At 34.8% G+C, this 23,774-nt stretch overlaps 1 protein-coding gene across 4 annotated transcripts in view; it reads right to left on the reverse strand.

Annotated features, from left to right (window-relative positions):
- DYRK1A (dual specificity tyrosine phosphorylation regulated kinase 1A) overlaps positions 1-23,774 on the reverse strand; it is a 138,305-nt gene that overhangs the window by 77,178 nt on the left and 37,353 nt on the right. For 3 of the 4 annotated variants that reach the window (XM_079155998.1, XM_079155997.1, XM_079155999.1), the window contains exon 2: positions 10,657-10,742. The exons of the other annotated variant lie outside the window; for it this stretch is intronic. In XM_079155998.1, coding sequence (XP_079012124.1) covers positions 10,657-10,666 — 10 coding nt within the window. In that variant the 5' untranslated portion in view covers positions 10,667-10,742. The remainder of the gene's footprint in view (positions 1-10,656; positions 10,743-23,774) is intronic. 4 annotated transcript variants of the gene reach the window in all.

The raw sequence follows: 23,774 nt of genomic DNA on the forward strand, positions 1-23,774 counted from the left end.
CACTTCTATCCGCAAGTCTGTCATCCTCACAAAACTCTACCAACTGAGTACCGCTGTTGACCCACTTTAGAGAGGAGAAACCGAGGCCCTGAGTGGCCAGGACACACAGCTAGTCACCAGCAAAGTCGTGCCACCCACTCCAGCCAGCACACACCTAGACGGCCTGGCCGCCCCGTCTCCCTTCCCCTCAGGGCCACAACGTGGCAGCTGTGGGGGAGGATTCAGCGCTGAGACGCCCTGCATCACATTCTGCACCAAGGGGGGTCTCAGGAGTGGCCCTGAGACCTTCACTGCAGCACTCCTCGGCACAGTGTGGCTGATCCTCCCGGCAGCGGCGCTGCTGTCCTGGCTAATTATTAGTGATGGGTAACAAATCAGTAACAGGGAACCCTGTCCCGCCCAACTCAGAGCCCTGCATTCCTATGTGACCGACCTGCACACACTGCCCACTTCACTTGTCTCACTCCTGTTAAGTGTCTGGAGTTTTTATCTTGCCTATGAACCCACAATTTGGGCAGGACCTCGCAGGGACGGTCACTTCTGTTCCACTCAGAGTCGAAGGGACTCAAAGGCTGGCGGGGCTGGACCACCTGCAGCTGTACACTACATGGCGGGCAGCTGGCGTTGGCTGTGGGATGGGACCTTAACTGGAACTATGGCCAGACAGTCTGTATAATTTTCCCATGTGGCCACTGGACTTCTCACAACATGGAAGCTAGGTTCCAAGGGCAAACATCAAGAGACAGAATACGAGAGACAGACAGTACAGAGAGAAGAGAAAAATCAGGCAGAAGCAGTTTCACTACCCTCAGAAGCCATGCAGCATCTTTTCTACCATATTCTGTTCATTAGAAGAGTCACTAAGAGTGAACTCAATCCAAGGGAAGAGAATTACACTTCACTTTTAATGGAGGCGTGGCCCATACATGGTCAGTCATGTCTTAGAACCAACAAGGTGGCATGTCGGTTCCCTACCTTTCTCAGAACTTCTATGAGCTAACTAATATAAAATCAATTCCTTTTAGGTATATTTTAAAGATGGTTTCTAAAAATGGAAATGAACTTATTTGTGGTTCTAACACAGATCCATTAATATGAACCTCCACACTTTTTAAAGACTAAAGAAAGAGATACACAGGTCTGCATCAAACTAAAGAGACACCACTAGGTAGCTTCATTTCAACCACCAAAGGAAAAGATAGAAAGAGTCCTTAGAGAAAAGACCTTAAATTATATCTTTGGAGGAGTTGATCTACACTATCCAGATAACTTTCCAGAAAAGTAATGATAACTTTTCACATCGGGTTTCTTGCCTTGGTTTTCTGTTTTAGAGAATCTAATTTCTTAAGCTAAAAAATAAATTAATTAAAAAATAAATTAATTAAAATTTTATTATAAACAATGGCCACATCTATCCACTTCTTAGAATTATAAAAAACAAAACCCATCGAATTATTTCTAGAAACAAAAGAACATTTCATTTCACTTGACTCAATGACTCAAATCACTGTCAATAATATATAACCTTCAAGATTTATATTTGTCTATTTAAGAACACATATGCCTTTAAACAAGGCATATTACTTGTGATTACTTCCAGTCTTTCCGAAAAAGCTAATTTTAATAAGTTTACTGCACCTTATCACCACAGAGGAAATTACTTATAAAGCTCTTGGGAATCCCTTCAAAGGGGGAAAAATAGACCACAAAATAAAAGGTCATCAGCATCATATATATATATATATATATATATGATGCTATATATATATATAGCTATATCTAGATATAGCTATATAGATATATATACATATGCTAAATCATATATATATATGCTAAATCTGAAAATCTATTATGTTACAGACATTACTATAAGATCTGTTCCCTCCCATATAAAAACTTAAAGCTCCAGTGTAAAGTACTATGAACAAAACTGACAAATGCAAACTGGAAAATCTACCAGCAGTCAGTAACAAAGCATAAAGTTAACAATAGAAGTTGTTCCTGGGTTTGCCTTCAAGCTCTATCCCTTACTAACTACATGAGCAGGAGCAGGTTACCTAATCTCTGGCTGGGTCAATCGTGGTAATTAGTATTGTCATCAAGAGAAAATATTGCATGTAAATAATTCAGAACACTTCTTAGCATACAGCAAGGGTTCAATGACAAACCACATGCACATAAAACAAAAGGCAATACATACACCAAAAAACTACAATGATATTCTCTAAACACTACGATTATTGGTAGGTTTTCCTTTTTTAATATAAATTATGTCTGAGCTAATATGAATGGCTTTTAACGAAATATTACAAATTGGATTGTGGTGGTAACTATAAATTCACTAAAAAATAAAATCTGTAATGTGGGTGAATTTATGGTACATAAATGTTTCAAGGAAATTTTACACATACAAGTGATTAAAAAGTTATGTGTAAGAAAAACTTGACCTCAAAGAGAGAGGGAAAAAATACAAACATGTTGGGATTTATTTAATGGGGACCAGGAGAACTTGAAATTTTTTTACTTATATTCCAACAATAAATGTGCATAATGCCAAATGATAATTTTCCTGTGTTCATATAGAAGTTCAAATACATCCATTTAAAAAACAAAATGCTAACTTTTCAGCTAGTGTGGCTCCCAGAAATCCTTCTCCCCAGTCACACTGTTTTCCCTATCAACCTTGTCCCTACAAGTCCTTTATGAATAAAGACAGAATCCAGATTGTAGGCCACAAAGTACAGGCAGCTAAGTATAAAAATCAGCATAATTCTAATACCAAATGAATAAGACCACTTCTCAACACATTTTATTTTTTAATTTATTTAACTGATACATAAAAACATAAAAATAGATATTATGAGATAACACGTTTTAAATTATATAAACAAGATATGACTTTGAACTTAAGTATAACTGATAATAAAGGCAGAACAAATAAAAATTGGGACATTAAACACATAATTTGAGAAGACATACTGGTTTCTCAAATAAATGGGAAATTAAAGAAAATCCAAGCTCCAAACTTGCATAAATAGTCTGGTAACAACTAGGAAGTGAGATAATAAAACACTAATAAAAATAAAGCACCTTTACTGGGTATGTGCTATTATGCTCTCTGCATTACATATATTATGAGGTATTATTACTTTTATTCTATTATTCTCCCTAGGAAGAAACAAATTTAGGACATATTATTGTTTTCATGGTTACTTTTATATCATACCCACACCCTTCTCTTTTGCTTGTATAATGTGACTAAGGGTAGAAGACTTTCCCCCACTTAGGAACAACACTGAAATTCAGTTAGTAACCCCCTGCACTCCACACTCTCCCAGGAATCTGATCTAAACTAATATCCTTTAAATCCCTGTTAAATAAGTATGAAGCAATCAGCAACTGCATCTTCTTTTTTGTATTTTATGTATATTCACTTTGATTACAGAGAATGCAGTCATTACATACCAAACTCATTCACAACTACTATTAAGTTTAAGGTCTGTCAAGTGTTCATCTGATGCCCCTGCAGCCTGGGATGCTTTAGTCTATCTTCAGTGGATTCCCTAAGAAGTGATCTTAGAAACAAGAGTCCCAAATTCTCACTCATGTTCTCAACATTTTGTTTGCTGCCTCTTTACTTTAGGTCTCCCTGGCTGGATATAAAATTCTAAACTCTTCTGTATTTTCCTCAAGTGTATTAGGTGTTACTCTACTGCTTCTGGCATAAAGCAAAAATATCAAAATCAGATCATAACATTCTTCCCTCAATAATGACTTGTGTCTTTGTGCCTATATACCCAAACAATTTTCTTCTTTCAAGTCCAGTAATTTTTAACAGAAGTTTCTACAGGTTGATCAATTCTGGATCAGTTTACCCAATTACACACTCTCCCCTTTCCAAACATAATGGCAAATCTTTCATTTCAGGAAATTTTCCTGATTATAACTGGTAGTATCAGTTTTGCTGCTTTAGTTCTTCAGGGACTCTCTTATATGTTGGCATTTCTCTGCCTGTCTTTAATAACTGTCATTTTCTCTAGAATGCTGCTTTATCTGTAATTATTTTTTTGTAGTTAAAACTTTTTCCTGCTATTCATCATCTATTTCTCTACAGAAATTTCTATTTTGTTTTTTCTTTGTCATATTTAAGCTTCTAATTCAGGTTTCATTTTTTTAAAGAGATATTTTTCTTTTAGTTCTCCTTGCCAAGTTATCAACACACATCTAATTTTTCCTTATTTAGATTAATGTTAACCTTTCATATTTTTATCATTTTCCAAATCTCTCTGGGTTTGTTGTAAAACATTAGATCACAGTTTCATTTGTTTTATGGGCATTTCTTTCTGGCATAGTTTCACTATCTGCAATATTATTATTCTTCACCTTACTCCTTTTTCTTATAGAATCTCTGTAGGGAATTTGACTGTGATCTTTGTGACTCATTTTTATGAAAAATAAAAAATTCTTGCGAAAGCAGCTTTTCTGACCTTTTTTTTTTTTTTTTTTTTTTTTTTAATGAGTCCTCTTCTGTTTTCATGAAGGATAACAAACTATAGACCCATGAATACGATCTACAGTGCTTTTTATTGTCCCCCTCTTTCATCTGACCTTTTTTCCTTTACCTCCACTGTCTCCATATCACTTCAGATTCTATTCCCAGCAGTGTCTCCTCCACGTGGGGCTTTATCCAGGAAAGGAGCTTCAACTGTTTAGTTTTGAGCACCCATAAGGACCAGCTCTGTTTCAGAACTTACTATGTTCTCTAGGGAACTTCAAACACCTCCTCAGCTTCAGCTGCTGTTCTCAAACTTGCCTGCCAAACTTTCCAGGGAGTCTTGGTGGACTAGCTTGGGGTTCCTCCTGCACAAATTCTGACACCACACAGGTCTTGTAGTTATCTAAGACTTGCATCTACACACTGGTGTGCACCTCTGAGAACACTGTTAACTTAATCTTACAGATGCTGTCCGTGAGTGTTTGGTTTTACCAACCCTAACTGCTCCAGCTCAAGGAAAACTGAAGAGACTGGAGACTGGAAAACTATGCCCTACTGTTATTTTCCTAGAATGCAGACATTCTTTTGGAGGTACACTTGGGAAGCATCCCTAAAAGTTTACATAATATAAACCCATTTACTTTCACCTGGCCTTGAATAAATGAACTAATGTCTAAGACATTCAATGTTAAAATGGGGCTAACCTCAAAAGTTTCCCATCATGTTTTATAAAAATGTCAAACACTCTCTTATATTACATGATGAGTATTATCAATTGCTTCCACTTAGAAGCTTTTAAATAAAAACATGAAAGACAAAAAAGGAATGGAAATTAATGAGGAACTCTTAAACCCATTTGAAGAAATTTACTAAAGCAAGCATTTAGATTCTTTCTTTTTAGGTGTTAGCGTGGAGAAACCGTTCTTTTTACAAGTATTCCTTAAGTGATTCCTGAATCCCAAGGATCCTGCTAGACAAACAAAGGGCATACAAAGAAGGTAAGTCAATAGTCCCCTGGCATTGAGGAAACATCAGACCGGAGTAGAACATGAAAACTTGTAAGTAAACATCCGCAAATCCCACAAAAGCATTAAGCAAAAAAAAATTGGCTAGAAAGAAATAATTTGAAGGGGAGAGTATCTTCCACACTATTAGAAAAAGGAAGTCGTTGCTGCTTTTTACCTTTTTACTTTATACATATCCTAAGCATTTGAACTCTCTCCTCTATTGATAATATACTACCACTTATATTTTTCAAAACAGAAGATACTTTATGTCTGTAGAATTTTTTGTTTGTTTGTTTTCTTCTTTTCTGGTAATGCTGGGGATTGAACCCAGTACCTTGTGCATGCAAGCACTCTACCAACTGAGCTATATCCCCAGCCCATGTAGAATTATTTTATTTTTCATTATAATAGTCCATGGAGTTGGAGATTATCATGCTAAGTGAAATAAGCCAAGTCCCCCCCAAAAATCCGAATGTTTTCCCTGATAAGTGGGGGGTAGGGGAGGTGGCAAGTGGCAAGAGAAGAATGGAGGAACTTTGGATAGTATAGAGGAAAATGGGCGGGGGAAGGAAAGATAGACTGAGACAGACAATATTATCCTATGTATATGTATGATTACATGAATGGTGTGAATCTACATTGTGTACAATCATAGAAATGAAAAGTTGTACCCCATTTGTGTACAATGAATCAAAATGCAGTCTGTAAAAATAAAACTTAAAAAAAAAAAATAGTTAATGCTGACATAGTTAATACCAGAACACATCTTGTAATACTACTGAGTAAAAACGGACATACATTAATCAAACAGCTTACTGTATCAAAAACCTTAAAAATTTTCAAGCCCTGTGACCCAAAAGCTAAGACTCCTAGGACTCAAATTATATCAAGATTTAACATACAGCCCATCATTTATGCACTGATATTAGGACTTAAAAAAAAAAGGAATGTTTTTTAAAAATGTCTAAGAATAAGAGATATTTAAATAGGAAATTGATAATGAAAGACTCAAACCAGCATACTTTCAAATAAATTTCTAAAATATTTCATTCTCAGAAACGGTGGTAGTTCTGACTGCTATGGATCTCCAAGTTCCAAATAACAGCAGATCACTACTTTTAGTTCTTGATGACACTGGGAAATGTTTATGATATAGTCAATGAGGACATCAAATGAAATCTTATTCAAGTTCTCCAACCTGAATGGTTATTCACAATGATCTTAACTAATCAAAACTAGCATGGAGGGTGGGGAGAGCTGGAAGAAGATATGCCACAGTGCAGTGAAGAGTGAAACTCTGGGTATGTTTCCTTGTACTTTCATATGTTTAAAAATTTCAAAATTTTTTCACCGATTTTGTATTACTTAGTAAGCAAGAAGAAAAAGTGAAAACCTGAGAGCCAAAATAAATCTAGTACATTTATCATTTACCAAAACAAACAACAACAAAAAAAACCCAGTGAATCAAGAGTAAAACTGATATAAGCCAGAGTAAGGGAGACACATGTAGGAAAAGACCAGGTGCACAGAGTCTATGAAAAAAAATTCCAAAAGGAGACAAACTGGCAAGAGGTACCAAAATATTAAAATAAATACAACCTCTAATTCTCCCAATATTCCCTATTTGTGATAGGATTTTTAAAACTGGATCTTTTTAACTTATAGATCTGATTTCTAATTATTTTGTAATAAATATTACAATTTTTACAAGGACTCGTACATGCTTGGCAAAAGTTCTTTATCACTAAGTAATGTCTCTAGCCCCAAATCAGCACATTTTAAAAAACCATTAGTTACTTATCTTCAAAACATGACAGCTCTACATGCTGTGAACCATTCCAAGTTTTAAAGTGGCTAGTGTATAACTATAATTAAAAACAATTTTAGTTGTTAAAGGCTATTTCAACAAAGAATGACATCAACTTCTGCATGCAACAGATTTTCCCAAATAATTTTCTATGAGATCTAAGTGGGTATAAGTAAAAAATTAATGGCAAGGGAGGTCTCTTACTTAAATGAACTGAAAAAAATGCTGGCTTAAGCAGGCTTTTTCCCACAGAAGCCTTTCTGGAAATGTGCTTGGTAATCTCTGCAGTAGTGCTTTATCCAAACCTAAGCTCAGGAATGATTCTACATCCTAAATAAACTGAATCTGGTTACTTCCAGGCTCACAGGATGACAGTGTCCTTGGGTAGGATGGTACCACTCATCACTAAAGGGATTAAGTGGGCAGGGAAGAGAGTATGTGGGAAAGTCATGCAGAACACAGTTACTTGAGTCCAGAGCTGGAGAGAGGAGGAGGGGACAGGAACATTTTTACAGCCTGGGCATAGATGGGTTAGCTGAAACATGATAATGGATGCTACTACCCAGAGAGTTTGTTTTGCTCCAGATGCACTGAATTCAAGAGCTAAGTCTTTAAAATTTACCGTGAATGCAGTTTATTTGTCTACATATCCACCCTGTCCTCCAAATGAAATGCACTGCTTGATCCTTAAAAGCACAGGGATCCTTGCAGGCAGAACACCAATTACAGTATGCAGCACAAAGCAAACATCAGCCAAATAAATGTTTGTTCACAGTGATTTTTTCCTTCCAAAACTCAAAAACAAATCCAAATTCATTTCATTCATGTTCTTAATTACATTTAAAAGTATGCAAAAAAAAAAACTCTCAAATTTAACAAGGACAGGAGGACCTATAGTCATGTGTATTGGAAATACAATAAAGTTTGGCTCTGGCTTGAGGTTCAGTAAAAATCTATTTTTCTTTTTTTTTTTTTTTATATTACTGAGGTATAACTGGGAAATAAAAATGTTACATATATAAAGCATACAATGAGATATTTTGATAATGCATGTGAAATGATTACTAAAATCAATATATCCATCACCTCAGTTATCATAAAAATCTATTATTAAACTCTGACTTTTGAAAAGCCAATCAGTCAATGTTTATTTCAATGTCCTTTCCAGAATCCCTAAACCTGTGCCTCCATCAACAAACAGAAGAAAAAGAAGTCATCACCGCATATAACCAACACAATGAAGTGAGCGCCATGGACAGTGCCTGATGGAGAACCAAGACCTGGAGAAAGCAGAACATTCACCTTCAAAGATGCATAAGGGTTCCAGAACTCATTGTCCATGAAAGACTCTTTATGAGCTTTTGTGTTACAATTCTATCAGCCAAAGTATAATAAAAGTATGTACAGTAATAAAAGAACAAACTGCTGTATTAATGATAATGATAAGTGGTTAATTTTACATTCAAAACCAATTAACTTTCAAATTGTTAGAATGGGAAATATACCAATAGCTAATATGTATACTAGAAAGAGCTAAATTTTTTCCCTTGGATCATTTTTTTCTTTCATAAGGCAATAAATAAATGATAATTTTTATGAGGTCAAATAAGAAACTAGATTATGTCACAAACTTAACAGAATTTTTCTAGGTTCTACCTTTTATAAAGTTAAGTAGGTAACTTTTACAAACCATATTTACTCTTCAGTTTTTTCAATTCCATCGACGCTATAAGGCTTTCAAGAGAAAGAACTACTTGGCAATCCTTCACACCTTTCGAGGATAAACAGCAACTTTGCCACTTTAAATTCTCATGAAGGAAATCTCCAAAATCATAATCATCATAGATACACCTAAGACACTCCAAACATACTTTGTTCCTCTATTGACCTCCACTGAAAACTGAGCACTACTTGGTAAAGCAATGTGCAGTTTAGTGACCAAGGAGCAATCTGGGAGCTCACATTGCTGAGAAATCTTTCCTGCACCAAAAGTTCAAACTTGTAAACAAAAGTTTACAAAGTGACAACAAAAAAGTGTTCATAAAATGCTAACATTTCTATAAAATATTTCTATTTATTTTCTATGATGGTGAGATTCAGCCTCAGCATCATACTGATTTTAACAATCCGCCACTGGGCCAGACTATGTTCCCAGCATACCAGCAATATGTACAGGCATACCACATGCACACCTCCCTCCGTGCACATGTGAGAGAACTGCATTACAGAGATGATTATTCAATCACTTTTGGCTTACACCAAAATAACCATTAGTCTTACAAACAGCGAGTCCCTCAAAAATGCAACATATTATTTGACCTATACAGTACAAATAGCACATTTCTTCAAATAAAACAGTATACCTGAATTATGGTTTTTAAAAATATGACTCTAAAAGCAAAATGTGATAATTTTTTTTCTTTTAGAATATGTGAACCCACTAAAACACCCACCACAAAAAACAGCTACATCACTAATGTAATTAGACATCTATTCAAGATTCATAATTACTTCTTTTCCAGTTAAAGACCAATTTCAGACTTTAGTTTACAATCAAGGCTATCTCAAACATAAGTCACTTTACAAGCTAGTTAAGAACATACAAGTTTAAAAGTTAATAACATTTTATCCATTAACTACACTATATTTTCAAGAGTTTGAACACATCCACATTTGGAATAGCATCTATTTTTCCATATACATATAAGATCACTTCAATTACTGATAAAACAACCAAAAACATCCCTCTGAATGCCCTTACACTCCTTCTCCTATATAAATACAAATGATAAAGAGGATGAAAGGGAAGGCAAGAAGGAGCAGAAGGATGGAAACAGATGTAGGGAAGTAGAGAAATGGGGGAGCGGGCAAGACCACATTTTTTTAAGGGAATCTCATACACGAGTGTTAGATTCTTAATTTAAATCAGTCTTAATAAAAAAATATACTATTAACATCGACTCCCAAAATAGATTTGCTATATTCTAACAACAATGTAAAGAAGACATATACTTGACCATAAAAGTGAATATTTATTTTACTAACAGAAATAGTCCAATTCCCGCCAAGTATTAGCCAACTTCTTAAAAGTTCAAACAAGGTCAATTACTAAACTGCATTAACACCACTACTTAAAAAAAAAAAAAGAAAAGAAAAAGAAAAAAGAAAGATCATCAAACTGAGTCCCACATTCAAGTTTAATACATATTCCAACTACCTCCACAATTACTAAATAATCCCCCCACATACTAAATGCTATCAGAACGCTCCCCCATTCAAAATATACCATCAATTCCCACATTTTCTTAGATAGCCATAGTTTTACTATATTTCAAAACTTGAGTCACCTGTATGCATCGTCTTCTTTCAAGTCTCATATCATCCTGATGGGGTGGGGGAAGGGAGGGAAGAGTCCAGCAGCAAAACTATAACACTGTGTGAAGAAAAACAGATTATGATAAGAGATAATGATGCAAGACAATTACCCCCTAATTGAGGGATATCCAATATAACTACAATCCCCAAAACATAGCTGAAATCACTTCAAATTTGTAAAACTGAGTTACTAACATTTAGGCTTGCTCAAATAATTTACCTTAATCTTCATTAATCAAAATCAATTATATATAAAATACAAAGTATGCAGTTGTCAGAGAAAAGATATAAATGGTTTTACAAGGTGCCCACCACCAATAAAAACTTGCAACATTTCTAGATATCAAATGAACCTGAAAGTTCCACTGTTCTATATAATGGGGCTGGTCTATATTGTGCAATCTTCATCAATTTACAAATTAATATGAATGTAAATTCACTTTTCGTAGGAAATTGTGATCAAGGCAGAAGTAACAGAAGTTACTTCATAAGAAAAATAACATATCAAGTTTGTAAATTAAGTTCAAAGACAACTCTCTCAACTGATTTCCCTAAGTTCACAAACCCTACTTGGCAGGTTGAGTGGTTTCTTCTTATTTTATTGTAATTCTCTTACAGTACTTTCCTCCCTCCTATTTACTGCTTCCACTGTCATTTCAAGACTGAGAACACATGATAATGGCAAAAAGGCAAGGACAAATATAGACTAAACCCTAACTTATAAATGAATTCAATCAAAAAAGTTATTTTTTTAAATAAACACTGTGAAATTCAATGAGTATTCTAACAAACAATGTTGCTTATGTTGGCCAAGTTCTCAAGCTAGCAAAAAAAAAACCTATTGATCCTAAAAGCTACTATTGGTCATAGGCACTAAGAACCCTGCAAAAGAAATAAAGGTTACACAATTCTAAATCCTCTACACATTCTAAATATGTTGTTTTTCTTGTTCAATTACCAATGCCTATAATTCCCTGCACTTTACATGATAGCATCCCAATCACCAGGCTTAGAGTAATCCTTTTCTCTAACTTATTCCACCCTCTTAAATTCCCATCCAAAACTCATATTGCCTCCGTGTAGTTCATTTTGGGTAAGTTATAGAGAAGAAATTGATCTGACTGAAATAGTCCACATTAATATTTGCAACTTCCAACAAGTATGCTAATTTATCCAAACGATCCTCTTACTGGTAAAATTCCAAATAGTGTTGCAAAGTAAGTTTTTAAATAACTATTCAGGTAGTTTGAAGAAAAACGTTTTAGGCAAGTGGGTCATAATATAAATTTGAATCTGTATTTATTACCCCAATACTTCTGCTTTTTACTTATTTCTCCTACTTTTGAACTAACAAGTTCTTAAAAGCTAAGTAGCAACAGAAGATACTTCACTGGGTGATAAAGTTAGGGCCAGAATGAAATGAGTGAAATTTTCTGAAATTAGGAATTGCCTGCGTCTGAAATCATTACCTGTATTTGAGATTTCCATCCCCCAAGAGCTACAACTTTCCTGTTCTGATGCTGCTATCAAGCACCACTGTAGCCAACTAGTACTCAATTTTGAAGGTATATAGATTGATGGATGAACATAAAAGTATTCATCAGAACAGCTTTATTTATAAAATTAAGTGAATCATCAGTCACCAATATCAAATTATTTTTACTACAAAGTCATAGTTTTCTTTTTAAAAAATTCCTCAAGAATAATCAGTTTTGGGCAAGTCAGCACACACCTGTAATCCCAGCTGCTTGAGAGTTTGAGGCAGGAGGATTACAAGTTCAAGGTCAGCCCTGACAAGTTAATGAGACCAAATAAAAAACAGTCCTCGAAAATTCTGGCACAGACCATGGGGAAAGAAGACATCAATTCAGAGCCAGGTACATGTGGCACAAGTCTATAATCCCAGCTAATGGGAGGCTGAAGAGGATTCCCAAGTTCAATGCCAGCCTGGGCAACTCAGAGAAACCCTGTCACATAATGAAAAACAAACAAAAAAAGGGCTGGGGGTATAGCCCAGTGATCAAGCACCCTTCCATTCAATCTCCACTACCAAAAAAAAAAAAAAAAAAAAAAACAATCATATACACATATATATACATACATACACACACACACATATATAAAATGTTTCTAGCTGTGATGATATATATATAAATATATGTCTCTAGCTATGAACTATATATATACTGTCAAATCCTTTAGGTTCTCAACATCATATTCTTCACCTACAGAATGTTATACTGCTACATACACCCTGTCAACTTGAATGGTTTCAACAGAAATAGATGGGATTACTTTTTTTTTTTTTAAAGCTCTTTATAAGAACAACAAACAGTATTGTTTTTATTTTTATCTTATTTTATTAAAAATTATTAGAAATGAAAAAGATTATTTCATAACTGCTTTAAATTCCTTTAGGTAAAATATACACAAAATTTTGACAATCTAGAAATATCATTCATTAGTCACTGTTCATTAAGAATGTGACCATTAGCGAAGGGTCAAATATCTAAATGAGTTCCAACTTTGTTGCTGATATGTAGGCAACTGAAACATTACATACTGAATAATGACAAACTCCAGAAATCTCAACCTGGGATTACTTTAAATAAAGATACTGGTGATTATCCCATATTTCCTTCAAGCTAGTTACTTCTCAGAAAAAAAAAAATTGTTTTTATGAGGTCAGAGTTTTATGGCAACAAGTAGACAACTTCAAATACCAAGTATGCTTTGCAGTCAAATTACAGATATATAATTTTCATCCTGAAGAAGTTTAGAAGTCTAGACAGTCACATTTTTATAATTTTTCTAAAAAAAAAAAAAAAAAAAAAAATGCAGTACAGTCAGGGACCAGTGGTGCACACCTGTAATCCCAGGAGCTCAGGAGTCTGAGGCAGGAGGATAGAGAAGTCAAAGTCAGCCTCAGAAAGGGCAAGGTTTAGCTAAGCAACTCAGTGAGACCCTGTCCCTAAATAAAATACAAAAAAGGCTGGAGATGTGGCTCAGTGGTTAAGTGCTCCTGGGTTCAACCTCTATTACCAAAAAATAAATGCAGTAAATTTTTCATCTTTTTCCCCACAAATGGAGTCACTCACACACTATGAAGTAACAATTACATGCTAATGCTAATGAAAAATACAACAGGAACCTCTTATAGTCCTCAAAATCTTTTACAGTGTACTTTAGTTCTCATTTTGCCAAAGGAAAATAAAAGAGTCTGTGAACAATCCAAGAACTAAGCTTAAGCAGTTTTCTGAAGCTAAAGTTAAACACCTTTTGGGGGAGAGGGGGATGTTTACTGGGAATTGAACTCAACCACTGAGCCACACCATTTTTTAGATGTTTGAAAATCAAGGAATAAAATTTAACCTATGGCTTATATTCAGGGATACCAGAATTTTAACAAGACTAATATACTCAGGTAAATATTAAGCTTAGTATGTGAGACAGAATATATCAAGACAACTAATTTAAAACACTGATGTACTGAGATTTATGTAAAATACTACTAATCCATAAACATTAAGTGGCAAACCATGATTAAAATAAGTGCATTAGTATGATATAGCAAGTCCAGATTAACTCTGGACAACAACGAATTATCACATGCAATGTATTCTCTAATGCCACAATATTTTGTAATGACATATAACTACTAAAAATTATATCTAATTTCAAAATAACTAAGGTAGCAGGGAATATTACAAAGTAGTAGATGTTAAAAATCTGTATGATATAAGGAGCTTCAAACATATTGATTAGGTAGTGTTTTATTTTACACACTGAGTGAAAGTACAGAGTTGTTTTTATTACTCTTTATCTGTTATATATATTCCTGCATACATATTTCACAATTAAGAATTTTTAACCTACATGAAAAAAATAAAATAGAATGCATAATGAGATTTAAAAGGACAATTTAGGTAGTTCAGATGGTTCCAATTAATTATAAGTGACCAAAAACAAAAGGTTATGAAAATAAAATCAAAGGAAATAATGCATAAAGGAAATAAAATCTGATTCTAAGGATTAAAATTACCATATGATTATTTAAAAATTATATACTGTGACTAACATTCCTTAAAAGCTTTTTTGCTCATTTACACCAACAGATAAAAGAAATGAGAAAGAAGAAAGTCAATCTTCTTTTCCCACATGGGAATTTTAGAAATAGATTTTCTAGAATTATAACAGGCAAAAGAGTCAAAGGGAAGAAAATTCAGAAGTGTCATGGTTTCAATATTTTAATGCATAAGAGAAAAATTTTTCATCTCTATTCCTAATAAGATAATCAAGTTGCATTACAGAAAAGCAATGGTACTAATTGGGATTTCAAGTGAAATTCTTAAAAAAAAAAAAAAAAAAAAAGAACATTTATCACTCCCCTCAAAAGTCCTGGGAACAGTCACAACTTTAAGGGTGAAAAAATAAGTAAGACTTTGGAATGTGGTTACAAATCAAAATTATCGGTAAGAGCAACAGGACAAAGAACATTTGTAAGCACTTACTATGCACTCAGCACTCAGCTGAGAGACTTAATACATGTTGACACAAGTAATCTCCTATGAGCCTTCCAAGTAAATAGTGTTACTACCATTGCATCAATGTGGAAAGCAGGGGTCAAAGAAATTAACAATAGGTCACAGTTTGCAAACTCTGGTCGTACACCAAAGTTCACTATCCCAAGACACCTCCCACTAATGATCACTGAAAGGGCTATGAGAATGTTACAGAGATCCAAGAATGTCTAAGCCTGATTCTAGAACATGCTTCTGCCTCAACCATCCCCAACATTGGAAAGAGGAAAAAAAGAAAAAAGGCTCATAAGCAATAAATTAATTTGTAAAATGCATTTTAGCTTCAGAGAATGGAAAACTCTCCTCGAAATTAGTTTAGCAGAGAAATTTTGACACCAATATAAAACAGTTTGCTATATATTCCCTCTACCCTCACCCCAAAAATGTGAAAGGGATAAAATGAAAAGAAGGTAAAAACCAATAGCAGAAGAGTCATTTTTGCACTAAATCCTTAGGTAAGAGAAAAGACCATGAAGAAAACCTAGGTCTTAGATCATACCACTTCGGTGGCATTCTGGAAGGGGGAGTACCTGAAATATGTGTTAAATGGAGATAGAATCATGTGATTTCTGAAGAACTAATATAACCCAAATAAGCACCAGGGAGAAGTTTAAGAACTAACAACTATGTGAGTTAAATAAAATGCTGTCCACAATATTTGCTATCTCAGCACCAAATTATTACTCAGTCTCTGGACCCTCATCTGGGCCCAGAGAAGACTACATTGGGCACTAAGTATTTGGACATCCCCTAAAACACAAGAAATCAAGAGAGAAATACCTCAATGCATAATGCACTGACAAATATTCTTACATAACCGGGGGGGGGGGGGGGGGGGGGGGACACGACAATGCATGTTTCTAGAGCTAAGCTATGATCGATAAGTATAACACAGTAATACAAATACCCTGTCACTCATTCAAAATATGTCATCTATTTTGCTTGCTGTCCTTTGTCTTCCTCCAGTAAATGTGACAACATTCATAATGATGTGCAAAACTACTGACATATTTTGAGTTCCTCAAACATGAAATCTCAGACCACAAAACTTTTTAGGAACCTAACTTCTACTACTAGAGAGTATATTATATAAAGTAGATATTAGGTAATATGTCTGTCATATGTAAACAAAGTCCCAGAGGACTCATTGTTAGCCCAGCCCTAACTGAAGGGTTCCACACCCACAATTCCAAAAGCTCAGTGAACTGAGACTGCATGTCCCAATTATGTTCCACTGCACCCAAATATCTCTTTAATGGGCACTTTATATTTTACTTTAATTCACTCAGTCTCCATAGTTATATAAATACCACTATCAACTATCATCTATCATCTCCATTTTTATAGGAAAGGAAACAGGCCCAGAGAAGACAAGGCACCCCAAGTTACACATTACAAGTAGTAGAGATCAGAACCAAATCCAAACAACCTGACTCCAAAGCCACTGCTCTCATCCCCTAAGTAAATTTACCACGAGCCCACCGTTTCCCATACTTGGGGAAGACGGGAGAAGGACCAGGAAGAAAGGGGAAATGCCACTTCTCTTTTGTGTATTCTCAGGCTCAATTATTAAATGTCACCATTAGCCTAATATTACATTAGGGTTAAAGCCCTAATCATCCAGGACTCTTTCCTTTTACTTACACCACATCCATCCACAAATTCTTGTGGTGAATTTCACCTTAGGAAGGTCTTTCAAACTAGCCTTGTTACTCCATTTTATTAATCCTACCTGGTTCTATTTGGACTTACTGCTCAAGTCTTCACCCATTATTAACCATTCTCATATATACCTTTAGAACAATTCACGTCACCATTCCAACCCAATTATATGCAAATTATGCTGTTCAGAAGCCAGAATTGCTGACTGATCTTTTCTCTGTTTAAAAGTCAAAATCTCAAATTTTTTCCCATCATTTTTATTTCAATTACACTATTTTATAATTATAAAATGTGTTCACTGTTTTTAAGAAACAAAGGATATCAACTAGGTATAAAACACTGAAGTCACACAAAATTCTACCACCCACAGTTTGGCTGTGGAATTCCCACTTTTTAAATTGTATACCAACAATTTATATTTGCATCGTCTGGTTTTTGTTTGCTTGTTTGTTTATTTGGGGTCGGGAGTGCAATACCAGAGATCCAACCCAGGGAGAGCTTCAAGCATGCTAAGCAAGTTCTCTACCACTGAGCTCCATCCCGATCCTTGTTTTAATTTTATTTTGCAACAGGGTCTTACTAAGTTGTCAAGGAGAGCCTGGAACTTATACTCCTTCTGCCTCAACCTACCATGTTCCTGGGATTGCAGACATGTGCCACTGTGCCCAGCAATCACCATTTTTAATGGGTGCCTAGTACTCCATTTGCACAGATGTAAATGTATTTTTAGCAAACAACTATTGAGAGATATGTGGTTTGTTTCCATTATTACCATTATCTTGGAGTCTGCTTCTACCCATATTCTAATAGGAATTAAAAGCAAAGTGATATGAACAAAACACAAAGCCATCATGATTTTTAAAAATCTCTTCTACTGACATTTACTGACATGTATTATTTTGCATCACCTACACATAATGTTTTCAGACTTTCCATTACTCAAATCAATTCTAGACAATAACAGGAATTTAAGAGAGGTGGCAGATAACCTAGAGAAGCTTTGGGATCAAACAAGATTCAGATGCAGGATATTAGTGATATCTATTACTATATTCCCCTCCCTAACTTTATAAAATTGGGGTATCTCACTTTTCTATGTATTCCCTAAACAAAGTGATATCAGACAGAAGACATTTAGGAAGACTATGTGGACTCAGTAGCCTGCAAGCTTTCCTCACAGCTAGTTTATAGGATACATGCTGAGAAATTGCCCTGCTTCTCTTTTGATAGCACTGACTTTTCTAAACAGGGTGGTCCAAAGTATAATAGATACACACATGTATAATTTTACCTATAAAATGTTATGTATAATTTACATCTGTGCATGCATACATATACTTAGTTCGTTATATGAACTTTTATATGTATATAATTATATATAATTTTATAAACCATTGCTTTTAATTATCCTTGAGTTTCAGAAATACAGAAAAATAAAAAGGCAGAAATAACCAAAAACACAGTCATTAACAGCTTACATTCTTCCAATAAGCCCATTACTAAGAGTAGTAAAATGAGTTTAGTTTTACTTTTCCTTGCTACACTTCTGTAGAACTTAGAAAAATGCCACCTTCTTAAAAATTCTTAAATTTAGACTTATATTTCAGGATACCTGTTATGTAGTACAGTATAGTTCATGTCTCTCACTTTCAGCACTAACTTCAGATGTTATTTCCTCCCATTCTGTCCCCTGGTTTCTATGTTCGTTTCACTTTCCTTCTTTTCTTTTTGTCCCTCCAAAAGAAACATTTGAACTCCATTCTCTCCCCTAATTTCTCACTCAATGTTGAATTCCACCAAGCCACAGGCCGGCTGACCACAGTGCCACATCACCACCTCAACTCACCGCACCTGAACCGCAGTCTAACTTCCATTTCTACTCCCAGGACCATTGTTCCTACAATTAGCTTCACTAGAAACTGTGAGCCTCTTTATCTACACTAAATAATCTTACTAAATCCTAGAGATTCGCAAAATGTCTCATCCATTCTGTTCTTCTCCATGACCATTTTAATCAATTTCTTCCTGGTCCGCACTACTATAAATGCCTTCTAGAATTAAGTATCTCCCAGGTTTGATGGCTTTTCAGAAAAAAATGCTAAGAGACATTTCAGTCTGTACTCTAAAAATCCTAATTCAGTAAACATGTACAAAAATTAACAAGAATTCCAAATGATTCCTGGACACAGCCAAGCTTTGGAACTACCGTGCTTAAAGACACCTTATCCTTGACCCAATACATATCTTCCTGAAACATATGGCTTTCAATCTGGATTCAATACCTCTATAATTTAGAAACACTGAAACCTCTTTGTCCTGTTCTCAAGAGTTCAATATGATATTCCATAAAATGCATTTAATCTCCTTCTGCATCAATGTTTAAGTCATTTGAGCCCTACCTAAAATTTGTCCTTTATCTAATACCTACCCATCTTCAAGATCACCTCAAATTCAGTTTAAAGTCACTCTACCCTTTCCTTTGAACTTGCACCTACATCTTGCGAACTATTTGTTATACTCACCCCAGTGATATTATCAGTTAGGTAGAAAGTACTGCTTACTAGGTCTTGTATTTCTATTATAGTAGATGTTCAATGAACAGATTGTCACAGTAGAAAAACAATAATGAAAAGATTGTTTTATGTAGACAAAAGTGGATTATAAAGCAGTACAGATACCATATATTTGTTTTTTTAAAAGAAAAATCATGTACAGAAAGAGTGGCAGGTTATAAACAATGTAGTTATCTCTGGACAGAACTCTGCAAGAAATTATTGTTTTTACCTTCTCTATTTTCTAAATTTTCTAAAAATGAACATGTATTTTTGTGTTGAAACCAATCTTAAACCTAGAATCATAAATCTTAAAATTTTCCACCTAGAATTTTCTTGATCAATGGAAATTCTGTAAGAATGACTGGCATAGGGGCTGGGGAGATAGCTCAGTTGGTAGAGTGCTTGTCTTGAAAGCACAAGGCCCTGGGTTCGATCCCCAGCACTGCAAAAAAAGAATGACTGGCATAATACTGCATCATCAATCACACAGTCACAATCCTAATACAGATAACTTATTTATTAATGTCAGGATTCCCACACTTATACTCAAATTCCAGTAATCTCACTGAATGTAATATTCAACTTTAAGACCTCATTCACAATCCTGCAAGTCAATTACACACAGGCATGCTATTCTCTATCAATATAGGTGGGGTTTTGTTTTGTTTGGGGCTATCTTTTCAGTAAATACTACAAACCAAAAACATACAATAACTGTTTATATTTTCCTATATAAGACCAGGAGTCACACAATAGATCTTTTTTTAAAAAAAAAGGAATTAATATTAAATAAAGCTCAGGAATAAAGGCCTGGGAAAACATTTAAAACACCACTGTTAATTAACCCTCTTCTTAAACACAATAAAATCCTACATACCAAAAAAAAAAAATTCCTACATACAGTGAAAATTTATCCATTTCAAAGAATAATCCTCATGATAGAAATTATTCTACTTTCAATCCTTAGTCACAAATTATATTCTAAATTCCTCTATACCAACTTAAGTTTATGCTGTTTCATTCTACACTCTGGGGCAAACAAAAACTGAAAATAGCTATACACCGCCTACAAAGCACTCTTCAGAGGCACAGGCTTATTCCTCGGTTTCTTCTCCAACTGAACAACAAACCTCAATCTTTCAACTTAATAAATCTCATTGAACTGTCTTTCCTCAAATCTCGTGCTCTGATTCTCAATTTATGATCCCCAAATGTGTACACAATGGAAACAACATGTGATGTCAGAGCACTAGCCATTTCTAGATGGTTTCTCCAGTACAACCCTCAAGCCTGCAGCGCTCACTTCATGTGCACCTGTACTCTATTTTGCCTTAGGTCCTGTCCCCGTAACAAAGACTGTGAGACATCCACATGATAAAATACCATGAAATCATTTAAGTTCGTATAACCACAGCACGCAAGGGGGAAAGTTGTACATCACAAAGATCTCATACTTAACTTTTTCCAGTGTATCTAGATTACTTGTTTATCTATATTTTCAAATTGATGGAAATCTAAACAGAAAAAAAAAACAACTTCAGCAAACAAATGAATCTGAATAGTTCAAGTCTGTGTTGCTCAAGAGTCAAGTATGCTGTTATAATTTACCTCCTAATATTACCTCCTCATTTTCAGTCTTATCTCCTACCACACACTCTCCCCAAATCCACAGTAAAGCCACAGTGGACAAAGTCCCATTCCCCAAATTCCACTTTTTCGCTCAGAGCACTACATAGCCACCTCTGCCTGTCAATACCACACTAAAGCCCAAGGTCAGTGATTTCTTCCCCAGCAAGTTTCCTACCACACACCTACACACGACTGCCTCCTAAACTCTGCCACAGTGATATTTATACCATGATAATCACCCCACTCTGCCTTGAACTCTAACTGTATGCATGTCCACAGGTAGCCCCAGAAAGTAGGGAAAGCTCTGTCACCTCACCCCAAAACCCCAGTTTCCACAACTATGGGTGACAGTAAGTAAAGGACAAAAAGAAATTATAATTGTCAGACCAACTCATACCCTAAAATATCTACTTTAGGTTGCTTTGTTAAAACAAATAAGTTTAAATTTTTTAGTATTTACAATGAGCCTTTATAATAAGCTAATAATACCTGCCACCCAAAGATAGAATAAATAAGTTTGCTGTGGTTTGGTTCACAATTCAATCCAATGAAAATGGCACAAGGACTGGTATTTTTGCTAAATAAGATAATTGTTAATATGAGCTTTAAAATATTTCATGTAATTATACATGCTCTGTAAACATCTGTAATCAGAAAAAGTTTGAAAATGGTTTGGCTTTATTTTTTTCCTTTTAAGCAACAAGTATCTTTTCTTTAAAAATTATTCTTAAATGTGGACTTATTATTAGAAAAGCAGATGAGTAAAATATCAGTAACTGCTGAGATATGATATGAGAGTTCATTATATTATTCTCTATATTTTACTGTATGCACTGTTTGCCCCATAAACTTATTTTTAAAAAACTAAAGCAGGATGTATGAGAAAAGTGTTAGAAGTACAACAATCTTCAAACTGTAAGAGAGCCAGCTGTGGTGGTGCATGCCTGAAATTCCACCTATATTCCCAGCAACTTGAGAGGCTGAAACAGGAGGATCTCAAGTTCAAGGCAAGCCTCTGGTAACTTGCCTTATATTTGTCCCAAATATAAAAATATTCAAATGGGGATGGGCCTGGGTAGCTCAGTTGTAAAGTGCCCCCAGCACTGCAAAAAATAAAAGAAAAAAAAGGTATGGGACAAAAGCAGTTAACAAAATAAAAGAAACTTTGAGATTCAGTGAGATGTCATAATGAGAGAACTTACAAACATACCATGACAGAGCAAATCTGTGGGAATGTTTTTGTTTTGTTTCTCTTTGAGGAAAGGATGAAAACTAACTTTCATGAAATACTATTTTTCAGTAAGTCATTAACGAAAATTTACCTACATACACTTTGATTTCTGTAAAGTTTTTTAGAATCATTCAATGTGTTCACAAATGTATAGCTGTGATATGAAAATTTAGAGAGTTAAGGTAAAATTAAAGATATCATCAGCTAGCTTTATGGGATCAATACAACGCAAACTTCCTAGTGCTAATATCCACAATAGAGATAAATCCCACTATCCATTTGAATCAGCTAACAATTTTCCTTCCAGTCACTCCTGGAGGAAAATAGCTGCATGTTCTAACAACTTCCCCCACAATTGCTTTTAGTTACCCAAAGTTGTATTTGATTTTTAGCTTCACACATTCTCTTATATAGAATAACACATTCTTTATAAAATTAATATCAATTACTTATATATAATGAATTTATAATAAGATTTAGAGCTAAGAGGACTTCGACTTCACTTCATTCAAACCAATCCTTTACCAGATGTGGAAATGAGATCTAGAGAGTTTGTGTCCCTTACTTGAGTATCTGAAAGTAACACAAATATTTAAAAAGTATGAATAGCAAACCAGTGATAAAAGCAAAATAATATTGAACATTTTATTCAAAATATACTGTCATACAGCTGTGTAAATATGTATGTACAGTAAGAGTGTGAGCCTGCAGTGCATGGTGGTGCACAACTATAATCCCAGCAACCTGGGAGACTAAGGAAGGGAGGATCGTGAGTTCAAAGCCAGCCTCAGCAACTTAGCAAGGCCCTAAGCAACTCAGTGAGACCCTGTCTCTAATAAAATACAAAAAAGGGCTGGGGATGTGGCTCAGTGGTTAAGTGCCCTTGAATACAATCCCCACTACAAAAAAAAAAAGAGGAAGAAAAAGAGTATGAGCTTTATATATAAATGAAAATGCTCAGGAAAATTTCAAGAAAGATTGACTTTTTTTTTTTTTTTTTTTTTTTTTAGTATTTTTTTAGTCATAAATGAACCTTTATTTTATTTATTTATATGCGGTGCTCAGGATCGAACCCAGTGCCTCACACATGCCAGGCAAGTGCTCTACCACTGAGCCACAACCCCAGACTGAAAGACTGACTTTTAAAAGTCAATCTTTAACAGCAATATTTCTGAAAAGGGCAATGAGACTGGAGACATCATGGGACAGGAATGGAGGAAGAGCTGAGAGAGAACTACATACACATCTATCTGTATATGCTTCAGCAACTTTAGCAATAACAACATACATATGCCTAGTGATTCAACTGAGAGATAAATTTACACTAATGAACACATTATCCGAAAAATCAATGATGTTAATGACAATATGTAGCAAATTCTTCATCCACTTCTTCAACAAATATATGCCATGCACTGAAGACACTGGGTGAT

Source organism: Sciurus vulgaris (assembly GCF_902686455.1).
Source record: "Sciurus vulgaris genome assembly, chromosome: 10".
Classification (NCBI taxonomy): domain Eukaryota; kingdom Metazoa; phylum Chordata; class Mammalia; order Rodentia; family Sciuridae; genus Sciurus; species Sciurus vulgaris.